Source organism: Podarcis muralis, chromosome 2, assembly GCF_964188315.1.
Source record: "Podarcis muralis chromosome 2, rPodMur119.hap1.1, whole genome shotgun sequence".
NCBI lineage: Eukaryota > Metazoa > Chordata > Lepidosauria > Squamata > Lacertidae > Podarcis > Podarcis muralis.
The window spans coordinates 125,900,389-125,912,528 of record NC_135656.1 but is presented as its reverse complement, the minus strand read 5'-3'; the positions used below and the strand labels follow the sequence as shown (position 1 = coordinate 125,912,528).

The window sequence follows — 12,140 nt, the reverse complement described above, 5'->3', positions numbered from 1 at the left end:
AGCAACACACGGAAACGCCGTTTACCTTCCCGCCGGAGTGGTACCTATTTATCTACTTGCACTTTGATGTGCTTTTGAACTGCTAGGTTGGCAGGAGCAGGGACAGAGCAACAGGAGCTCAGCCCGTCGCAGGGATTCGAAACACCGACCTTCTGATCGGCAAGCCCTAGGCTCTGTGGTTTACACCACAGCACCACCCACGTCCCTACAGTATATCCTGAGATATTTGCCAAGAACATCTAGATTTGGCCTTAATATTCGAGGTTTTGTGATAAAGAAAACAATGTCATCTGTGAATGTTACCAATGTGTATTTGAGTCACTTAAGCCAAAGATTTCATTATGCTGCCTGGCAATAAACGTCAGGGGTTCCCACGAGATACTTAAAAGTAAAGGCGAAAGTGGGCAGCCTTGTCTAGTGTCTCTGGGTGGTACAAAAGGGGCAGACATTTTGCTGTTGGTCATCACTCTACAAGATGAGAAGGGCGAATTCTATGCATATTCCGTGTTAAGAGACCAATATGAATAACCTTTAACTGCTCAATGACAATATCTTCAGAGAAGGCACTTGGGGAACGGTTCTTTACAGACCAGCAGCTTTTACAGCCTCAGAGACCCCAGAGGTATGAAATCAGTTGATTTATGTTACAAAAGAAGACCCTCTATTGCCTTGTGTAACTGTTTATTATAGCAAACCAGTTTTATACATAGTTCATAAAGGAGAAATGAAATACAGAGTGGGATATGCCAATCTTGGCCAAATAATGGGAAACTGTGTTATCTCTGGCCCTCAAGTAAAGCACATAAAAGAAAAAATAATATTTAGAACTTAGTGGGCTCCATTGCGCATATTTGTGAAAGGACCATCTAAGACCTCCAGGTGCTGGAGATACAACAGAGATAATGCTTCTCTGAAACACAGGTTTGAACAATGTTGCCCATTGATAAAGTTTTGGCAGAAGGTAATAGAGATGATCAACACAACTGTAAGGAATAACCCTAGATTTGCAGAAGAAAACATCCTTTTCAATTATATCCCCAAAACATGGATTCTAATTAAGGGACAATACGAACAAACTCTCTGCACTCATACTATGGCAAAAGGACAGGTATAGATGAACTGGAAAAATAAAAATGAGGCTCTCTTCCACAATTGGATTGAAGATATGTACAAACTCGCTACACGTGAACAAGTCGTGTATAAATGTAGACTTCCGAAAGCTCAATCCTATCTAGAACCATATTAAGGGCTGCTTAACTACAATAACAATTTTTTTTTTGAATTTATACTTTTTTGTTATTCTGTTTTGTTTTCTACATGGGTATTGTTTTTCTTTTGTGTGTGTCTTTGTGCACCTGTAATTATGCACTTCTGAACTTTCAAGAGAGAATATAAAGCTTTTTCTAAAAAAAGAAAGAAAAAAGCTTTCTCCCCTCTGCAAGTTCCTTGACGGGCTGTGAGACTGAGCCTCTGCCTGAAGCCCACAGGCTTCTCCCTCCCTTTCACATTCCAAGCACTGAAACGGTCCCCCCCCCCCCACATTGACTACTGTGCCTTTAATAAAGCCCTTCCCACATTTCAAGCACTAAAATACAACACATTGGACAGGAGATAGGGGTAAAAACTTAACTATACAAAATACATTCTGGAAGTTTACATCAATAATCAAACAGTGGTACCTCTGGATGCGAACGGGATCTGTTCCGGAGCCCCGTTTGCATCCTGAAGCGAACGCAACTCGCGTCTGCGGGTCGCAATTTGCCGCTTCCGTGCATGTCACTTTGAGCATCTGCGCATGCGCGAGCGGCGAAACCCAGAAGTAACACATTCCGTTACTTCTGGGTCGCCGTGGAGAGTAACCGGAAAACGTTCAACCTGAAGCATATTTATCCCGAGGTATGACTGTAATAGATCTTGCTCTAATTGCCCCCGCTAAAAAATTTGCAGTTTTTGCTGTCACCTGGTTATCTTGATCTGCTAGAAGGACCCAGTAGCAATGGTTGAGTGACTTGTCATGGACAATAACAGAGGGGCAATAACCTCACTCCTCAAACCTTTACAAAGAATGCAAGCCAGAAGCGCATGAGCTACTGATTCAATACTGCCATCTCCACAGGGACACCACCATTTCCCCAGCGGAAGTTTTTGAAATAGATCCTAAAGTACAGCTGAAGGCTGTACAGTCATACTTCAGGTTGCGTTTTTTTGGGTTGCGGACGCCAAAAACCGGAAGTCCCAGAACGGGTTACTTCCAAGCACAATGAAGAATTTGGAACACAGAATGTTACAGGGGGGGAAATTGCCTTAGAAACATAGACTGAACAGCTTCTATAAATCCGAGCTCCATATAAGAACTGTGCTAGGGGTTTGGCTTTAAACACTTCAAGGGCTGATGGTGTGCGATCGCCACCTTTTGTATGGAAAAAGCATTACAGAATTTTGGCGCTTCGAGACACTTTTTCCTTTGCACATTTCTGATGTGCTCCCCCTGACCCTATTGACTGAAAAACAAGGCAGAGGTATTTAAAGACTTTAACTTGTTCGATCAACTTATTATCAATATACCATCTATGGGCCCTATCATTTCTTGAAACTTGAGTTTTCTTGCAATTCACAGCCAGCTGTTCTCCTTGGCAGTATCCTGAGAACGCCCTCATCCATCTTTTTAGGCCTACTCTTGTTCTAGATAGAAGTACCGCATCATCTCTGTATAATAATATAGAAATGGCTTTTGTGGCCAATGTAGAGGCATGATCCTCTGGAGATGTTAAACTCTGGACAATATCATTTATATATAAATTAAATATATAAATTAAACAAAGCTTAACTGCCTTTGTGGCTGGTACGGATCCTGTGAGCTGCCCATTTGTAGAGCAACACATTTTCAACACAACGTTTTTATACAGACATTTAATCAATAACAATAATCTTTTATCTATACTTGAAGAGTTCAACTTACTCAAGAGATTGAATCGAATGCAGCTTTCAGATCAATGAAAGCTGCATCTAGCACACCACCTGGTTTCTTAACATACTTATCTATAAAATAGGCTAGTACTAAGCAATGGTCTATAGCGGATCTGCCTTATCTAATTCCTGCTTGCTCTTCAGCAAAAATAGCTCCATCAGGTTATCTAATTATCTTATTGTAAAGATGCTTTGCATATAATGTGCTAATTACAGGTAGCAAACGAATTGGTCTATAACTAGGCGGATCGGATGGAAGGCCCTTTTTGAATAATGGGATGACTGCAGCTGTGGCCCAGACTTCAGGAAATAACCCGGATGAATCGATAAATGAGAATATTACTGCCAGCAGGGAGGCCCACCAGCCGATGTTAGATTTCAACAGTTCTGGGGCCAAACAGTCTATGCCGGGTGCTTTATTATTTTTTGACTGTGAAGTAAGGTCCTTGACCTCAATTGTAGATACTGGAGGCCAGTATGGAAAGTTTTCCAAAGATTCTGTTATTTGGTTGACGTCATCATCCTGCCCACGATAGAGTGAATGAGGATATTGGATCCCTTCATTGGGTCCGATAGTACATACTGGAAGATTGCAAGCATTCTCCAGCAGGCCTGATATTGTACTCCAGAAGAGGGAGGTGTCCTTTTCATGAGAGGCCTTTTTTGAGATAGGCCAAGCATGTTTTTCTGCTGTTTTTTTCCATCTTAGCAGAAGTTTCAAGCACTGGTATCCTTCCCCAGTATGATTTTTTAAAAGGAGAGTGAGACTTCTCCTGAAATTGAAGCTGTTTCCACATCACTAGCATTTAACTGGTTGCTCCCCATGTGAGTTGCTTCATGGAAACTGAGACTTTCCTTCCGACTGAAGCTCTTCCCACATTCGAAGCACTGAAACGGTTTTTGCCCGGTATGAATCCTCTGGTGGGAAGTAAGATGTGTGCTCTGACTGAAGCTCTTTCCACATTCCAAGCACTGGTACGGTTTCTGCCCTGTATGAATTCTTTGATGCAGCATGAGACCAGTACTCTGTGTGAAGCTCTTCCCACAAATTTGGCATTGAAATGGTTTCTCCCCGCTGTGAATTCTTTCATGGGTAGTTAGATTGCTCCTATCACGGAAGGTCTTCCCACATTCCAAGCATTGATAGGGTTTCTCCCCTGTATGAATTCTTTGATGGGCAGTGAGTTGGTTGTTCCGAGTGAAACTCTTCCCACATTCCAAGCACTCATATGGTTTCTCTCCTGTATGAGTTATTTGATGGAGAATGAGACCTGTGCTCTGTGAGAAGCTCTTTCCGCACTCTTGACATGGAAATGGTTTCTCCCCTGTATGAATTCTCTGATGGGAAGCGAGACAGGTGCTCTGACGGAAGCATCTTCCACATTCCAAGCACTGGTACGGTTTCTCCCCTGTATGAATTCTTTGATGGAGCACGAGACTAGTGCTCTGTGTGAAGCTCTTTCCACACTCTTGGCAGTGAAATGGTTTCTGCCCTGTATGAATTCTCTGATGGGAAGCAAGATTCACCCTCTGACTAAAGCTCTTTCCACATTCCAAGCAGGGAAATGGTTTCTGCCCTGTGTGAGTTCTCTGATGGGAAGTGAGATTCACCCTCCGACTGAAGTTCTTTCCACAGTCCAAGCACTGATAGGGCTTCTCCCCTGTATGAATTCTCTCATGGGAAGTGAGCTGGTCCTTCCGACTGAAGCTCTTTCCACATTCCAAGCACTGGTACGGTTTCTCCCCTGTATGAATTCTTTGATGGAGCATGAGACTAGTGCTCTGTGTGAAGCTCTTTCCGCACTCTTGGCAGTGAAATGGTTTCTGCCCTGTATGAATTCTCTGATGGGAAGTGAGATCGCCCCTCTGGCGAAAGCTCTTTCCACATTCCGAGCACTGATACGGTTTGTGGCCCGTATGAATTCTTTGATGGGAAGTGAGACTTTCCTTCCAGCTGAAGTTTTTCCCACATTCCAAGCACTGATAGGGTTTCTCCCCAGTATGAATTCTCTGATGGGAAGTGAGAGCGGAACTACGAATGAAGCTCCTCCCACATTCCAAGCACTGATAGGGTCTCACCCCTGTATGAATTTTTTCATGGGAAACAAGGTGGTCCTTCCGACTGAAGCTCTTCCCACACGTCAAGCACAGATATGGTTTCTCCCCCTTGTGCGTTGTGTCCTCTGATGAGCGACCATCCTGCCAAATGAAGCTATTTATGCATTCGTTGTATTGATAGAGAAATCCAATGGGATTTATGTCCTGGGGAGCAGAATAGGAGCTCTGGCTGAAGTTCTCTTCACATTCCATGTATGTATATGGCTCATCCACTGTGTAGATTTCTTCAATCTCCCTTTCCAATTCATCGCCACCTAGAACAAACAGACAAAGGGGAGGAAAGAGTAGACTCAACAGGTGATCAAGAGAACTAGAGAAGAGAATCTAAGGTTAAGGTTTTACTGTTTAGGAATGTGTCCGGAATTTTCTCTTTACATTCATTTTTTGGTATATTTGTTTACTGAAAGAAGTATTGAAATAAATTACAGTTAAATGATGAATGTAAAATATATTTCTTGGACTGTAAATGGATTGAACAATAAGATGAAGAGAAACAAAATAGCGAACATATTAATGGGTGGAAAGGGACATTATTTGTTTGCAAGAAACACACATTGCCAGAAAACTTAAGAATCTTAATAAATAAAAAACTGGGTTCAGCATTTATCTCATCAGACAGGATGAAAAAAAGAGGAGTGATAATATATGCAAACCCTAGATTATTTGAGAAAATGCTAGATTATAGTAATTTTTAAAAATTGTATTACGGGGAGATCTGTATGGCATTCCCTCATTAGAGTTAGATAAAATGACTAGAGAAAAAAGAACCAAATAAGAAAGACTTCCAATAACTATTTTTCAATTAGTAGAAAATGTTAAGTGAAGAAATGGATATAAATACAGTGTGGGATGCAGGAAAGGCAGTAATGAGGAGTTTTTTTAATACACTAATGAGAAAGAACTGTTGAAAAACAAAAAAATGAGACGGTGAAACAAAATATCAAAATGCTACAAACACAACTTTCTATACTCATAAATCAAGAAACTGAACAAAAGATTAAATAATTAAAACAGAAAAAACTTGTAATTCACCAATAAACCAGGAAGACTGCTTGCTTGGTTACTACAAAAGAAACAAAAAGAATGGATTATAGAGAAACTGGAAGAAAAAGGGAAGGTTATTGATGATGATGAAGAAGAAGAGACTTTCCAGAGAAGACTCCCTGGAAAAGACCCTGATGTTGGGAAAGACAAGGAGAAGGGGACAACAGAGGACGAGATGGTGGGACAGTGTTCTCGAAGGACATGACTAGACGACTAAACAACAACAACATTGATGACCCAGAAGCAATAAATAAAAAATTAAAGTTATTTCAAAAAAAAAATCAAACAGAAAAAGACAGTGATAAAATAGAAAAATATTTTTTAAAAAGTAAATTTCCAAGGATTTTAAGTGACAAAATTGAATGTTTAAATTCTCTGATAACAATGATGGAAATCCATCAAGTGACAAGGAAGGCGAAACCAGGAAAGTCTCCTGGACCAGATGGACTGCCGGCATGCTATTACAAAAAAATTAGAAGATTCATTTGTAATACCGTCAAAAGCAGTTAAGAACAAGATCTTAAAAGAAGGAAAAGGACCAGAAGCATGGCAAGAAGCATTGATATATTGGAGTACTTAGAAATGACACCAGACTAGCAGGCAATCTTGATGTTTGTCGATGCGGAGAAAGCTTTTGACAATATATCTTGGAAATTTATGAAAAAACCCATAAAGGTGATGGGATTAGGAGAAGCAGAGAGGTAATTTATCAAAATCAGACAGCAAAATTGATAATAAACAATGAAATATCTGACTGCTTCAATATAAAGAAGGGAACCAGACACGGTTGCCCATTAACCCCACTGCTATTTATCATAGTTCTGGAAATATTGGCAATGACAATTAAAGAAAATTCAGAGATAAAAGGAATAAGAGTAAGAAATAAAGCATTTAAATTAAAAGCCTATGCAAATGATTTAGTAAAAACAACAGGAGACCCATTTGAAAGTTTACCAAAAATTATAGAAAGAAGCCACGGATTCGACCAGGTAGCAGGATTTAAACTGAATACAGACAAAACTAAATTGTTGGCTAAAAATACGGAGGCGCAAGACAAATGACAACTGCAGTCATCATCTAGTCTATCAATTGTGTTTGGGGGGGAATAAATATTTAGGAATTTGGATCACTGTGAAAAACATAAATTTATGCAATGATAATTACATAAGACTTGGAAAGAGATAAACAAAATTATTAATATGGAAAAGACTGAATCTCTCTTTTTGGGGGAGAATCTCCACAATTAAAATGAATGTGCTGCCCAAAATGTTGTTCCTATTTTAGGCAATCCCAGTGATAGGCGAGGCAGGATGCTTCAAAGAATGGAAGAGACACTTATCAACCTTCATCTGGCAGGACATAAGGCCCAGAATAAAACAAGTTACTTATAGATATTAAAGAAAGAGGAGGTTTTGCCCTGCCAGATTTGAAGATTTATTATGAGGCATCATGTCCATGCTGGTTAAAAGAATGGTTAATTTTGCAAATTATGGAATTATTGGATTGGGAAGGATTGGACAACAGATTTGGGTAACACGCCTATTTATGTTACGGAAAGGTAAAGGTTCACTGGGGTTTTCTGAACGGTATAATAAGGAAAGCACTATACACAGTATGGGATAACTACAAAGGCCTATTGGAACAGAAAAACCCCTGGTGGCTTTCATTGTTAGAAGCCGTTTCGGTAAAGAAAAACATATGGAAAAGAATTGGGCAACCTTTAATAATTATTGGAAGAGGAGGGAAATCAATTGAAGTTAAATAAATTCAAAGAAAGTAGGAATTATGTGACAGACTTGCTGCAATATTATCAATTGAATGAAACTTTAAAATTACCGGTAGATAAGAAAAATGGATTCACAGCAGAAAATTCAAAGCTAGAAAAAGAATTAATACAAAATAGAAGCGACAGTATTATCTAAAATGTATAGATTATACTACTTGATTGGGAAGTAAAAGACGAAGAGCTAAAAGAAGTCATGATTAAATCTGCAAAAGATTTTGGGCATACAAGACAGATGGACGCATGGGGAAAATTGTGGATCAGAGATTTAAAATTCACAGCGTGCTACACACTAAGAGAAAATATTATGAAGATGTTTTACAGATGGTATTTAATACCTAGTAAACTAGCAAAGTTGTACAAAACAAATTCTAATAAATGTTGGAGGTGTAAGCAGACAGAAGGAACAATGTTACAAATGTGGTGGGGATGTAAGAAAATTAGGAACTTTTGGGATAGTATTTATGAAGAATGTTCAAACAAACTTTTGTCAAAAAGCCCGAAGCATTTCTCTTGGGTTTACTATCATCAGATATCCCAAGCGATAAAAGAAGGATATTTTTATATGCCACTACAGTGGCAAGAATGCTCATAGCCAGAAAACGGGAGGGGGAAGAGATTCCAACAAAGGAAGAGCGGCAAATAAAGTTATTTGAATATATTGAGCTGGCTAAAATGACAGAAAGAATTAGTTACCGAACAAGCCAAAAGTTCAGTAAGGAATGGCAGTCTATAAAAATTACCTAGAATAACATTGTTCTCAAATAAAATCTTTATTATGCTTTGATTAATTTTTGCCAAAGACAAAACAATTACTATAATTAAATAAGTTAATACCAAGAAATGAAGAACATCTAAAGAAGGCAGTTAAGGAAATAAAAGAATGACTCAAATTGAGGTGGTGAGCAGAAGTCAACTCAAAAGACAAGGGTTGATAACTCAGAATAATAATAATCATGGGTAATTGGTGGAGGGAAAGATATTTAGTTATTATGTATTTTTGTGTATTTGTTTATTTTTAGATTTAATTTGAACTGTGGATGGAATCTTTCTGTGGATGTGTGTAAAGCAAAACTCAAGGAAAATTTAAAACAAAAACAAAGAGAGAAACTAATTAGGTCCTCAGGAAGAAATTGAGCCCCCAGTTCTAGATGTGGGGCCTTACTATAGTTTTCACTGCCTTTGTTAACTGGTGTTAACTGAGATGATAGATAGATAGATAGATAGATAGATAGATAGATAGATAGATAGATAGATAGATATGGGAACCTGAGATTCCAAAGGCCCGGCTCTCTTCTGGGAGAGGTTTTGTCTGGCCCAACCATGGAATCCAGTCCATGGTCAGTTATCTCTCTGGTCAACCAAAACTTAACAGAAGCCAAAACAAAAAACCTGACAGAAGTTACTTCAACTTCCCTAATGACGCTGAAATCTACATTTTAAAAGGCCCGGCCACTTCAGACCAGTCTCATCTTTGTTTGAAGAGGCATAACTGGAGAAGAGAAAATGTCAAGAGCAACAACAACTACCAGACTTTTAGAAGACATCTGAAGGCAGCCCTCTTTAGGGAAGCTTTTAATGTTTGATGCATTACTGTATTTTAATATTTTGTTGGAAGCTCATTCTCCCTCTTCTGCCTTCAGGGACAGCCTCTCTAGCCTCCGTGGGGCAGCGGCTTGCCCCGCTGTCCTCAGAGCTTATGGGGCTGGCGATGGGGAGAAGCAAGCTTGCTTCCCCCCACCCCCCGCCAGCCTCCAGATCAGGTCGGGGAATAGCGGGGTGACGGCGCTCCGCCTCCCCGCTATCCCCTGAGCTTATGGGGCTGGCGATGGGGAGAAGCAAGCTACCAGCATGAGTCTGACCAAACTGCAGGAGGCAGTGGAAGACAGGAGTGCCTGGCGTGCTCTGGTCCATGGGGTCATGAAGAGGCGGAAACGACTAAACGACTAAACAACAACAACATGACTACTTTGATATATTTGTAATTATGCAAATCTTTTCATATTGTAAGCCACCTTGAGCTTTGTTTTAACTGTGGAAAGGCACCATACAAATAAAATGATGATGATAATGGAGGAGGAATATTCACAGAGTAAACAGAGTAAATCCCTCCATTCAGGGTTCACGGTGGGGATGTTAGAATCCCAGATGCTTGTTGAACTGCATCAAAATATTGGCGGTTTATCACATAGAGATACACATGGAATATTATGATCCAGCAGGAAGCCTTACGGAGAGAGTCCAGGATGTCACGATTCTCGTCCATGACCTCCGTATGCAGAGCTCTCTGGTCAGGGTCCAGCAACTCCCATTCCTCGTCTGTGAAATGGACAGCGACATCTTCAAAGCTCACCGGACCCTGAAAGAAAAAGAAAAAAGGTCTCCTATTAGGCAGTGTAAGGATGATCTGCTAGACATTGTTTTCTGCTTGTTAATTGCTCTCTTGTTTTGATGGGATTGTACTGCTGTACGTTTCAATTACGGGAGTTTAAGGTGACGTCTTCTCTTCCTTTTAAGGAGGGGTCTTAATCTTTGGGCAAATGGGTGGAACTCCACAGGGTGTTCTTCTTCAAATCATTCTGCCTGCTCAAGCGTTCCCGTTTGGGAGACGGAAAGATCCCTTCTCTACTCTCCCGGTGCACCACCCGATGCCCTAAAGCCAACTTCAAGGACCGCATGAGAGCCCAGGGAGGGGGAGGAGAGTGCAGAAAGCCCCGCTGTGCAACTGATGGGGCTGGTTAGGTGAATCGTGGCCGCTGTTTTCTATGGTTTGTCAACTGCCTCGTGTTAGTATTTCTAATGTAATGTCACTGGGAAGGCATTTTGCAGAGAATCGGTGGTACCTCTGGTTAAGAACTCAATTCGTTCCTCGAGGTCCATTCCTTTTTTTAATATTTATTTATTGGTTTTCACATATTGCATTACAATACAGATGTACCAAAGCCAACACCATTTCCTCCCCATCCCCCCATACATTTACATTTCTATTTCTTCAATCCAACATATTATCCTTTTCTCCTTCCTCCCACCTCCCTCCGCCTCCATTCGATTTCCTCCACATTATGCAATTTACAATAATCTTTGCATTCTACAATCTTCTCAAATCATTTATATATTATTATTATCTTTCATTACTAATTTTTCTTCCATCCAGTACTTCACATTTTAATCTAGGCATATTAGCGTATCTTTTTTTCAGCAATATTTTGCCATATATTCATCAAAACATTTCCACTCCTTTTTAAAATTTTTGATTCAACTGATTTCTTATTATGCCAGGTAGTTTTGCCAGGATTAAATATTCATTTAGTTTACAAATCCATTCCTCCTTTGTGGGTATAGTTTGTGACTTCCACCTAGCAGCAATCACTATTCTAGCAGCTGTACGGGCATATAGAAAAATTCTCACCCCCCCCCCCCGAGGTATCTCTTCATCTATCACTCTTCATCTCTCAATCCAAGGAGATATGACTCTGGTTTCTTTGTTATTGGTATTTTCAACATCTTCTTTAGTTCTTCGTGTACTACTATCCAAAATTTCTTAATTTCCTCACAGTGGAGGTCCTTTCTTAACCTGAAACTGTTCTTAACCTGAAGCACCACTTTAGCTAATGGGGCCTCCCGCTGCTGCTGCGCTGCCATGCCACAGTTTCTGTTCTCATCTTGAAGCAAAGTTCTTAACCCGAGGTAATATTTCTGGGTTAGCGGAGTCTGTAACCTGAAGCGTCTGTAACCCGAGGTACCACTGTATTAGGGTAAGGATTGGACAGTTGGCAATTAGCAGCTGGGGGCTGGTTGGTTATTTTTCTTGGTTCTCCCTTGACTGTGAAGCTGAGAGACAGAGGCTGGAGGAGGAGTTTGTCCATAATTCTTGCTGGTCAACTCCTGCCAGCCTGACAATGGCATTTCCCCCCTTACGGGGTCCTTGCTGCGAGATCACATTCACCCGGTCCTATACCAGCTGAACTGGCTCCCGGTGGAGTACAGGATCAGGTTTAAGGCGCTGGTTTTAACCTTTAAAGCCCTATACGGCCTAGGACCCTCGTACCTACGGGACCACCTCTCCTAGTATGTCCCATGGGGGACCGTACGGTCTTCAAACAAAAACATCCTGGAGGACCCAGGCCACAGGGAGGTTAGGCTGCCCTCAACCAGAGCCAGGGTCTTTTCGGCTGTGGCCCCGATCTGGTGGAACGCTCTTTCACAAGAGACTAGGGCCCTGCGGGAC

General features: G+C 40.7%; 1 protein-coding gene across 5 annotated transcripts in view; it reads right to left on the bottom strand.

The window, feature by feature from the left end:
* Positions 1 to 664: 664 nt before the first annotated feature.
* LOC114592530 (uncharacterized) overlaps positions 665 to 12,140 on the bottom strand; it is a 33,108-nt gene continuing 21,632 nt past the window's right edge. For 4 of the 5 annotated variants that reach the window (XM_077923155.1, XM_077923154.1, XM_077923153.1 and 1 more), the window contains 2 exons: positions 10,145 to 10,271; positions 665 to 5,339 (listed from right to left, as the gene is read on the bottom strand). In XM_077923155.1, coding sequence (XP_077779281.1) covers positions 3,718 to 5,339; positions 10,145 to 10,271 — 1,749 coding nt within the window. In that variant the 3' untranslated portion in view covers positions 665 to 3,717. The remainder of the gene's footprint in view (positions 5,340 to 10,144; positions 10,272 to 12,140) is intronic. The other variant, XM_077923157.1, reaches the window with a different exon arrangement.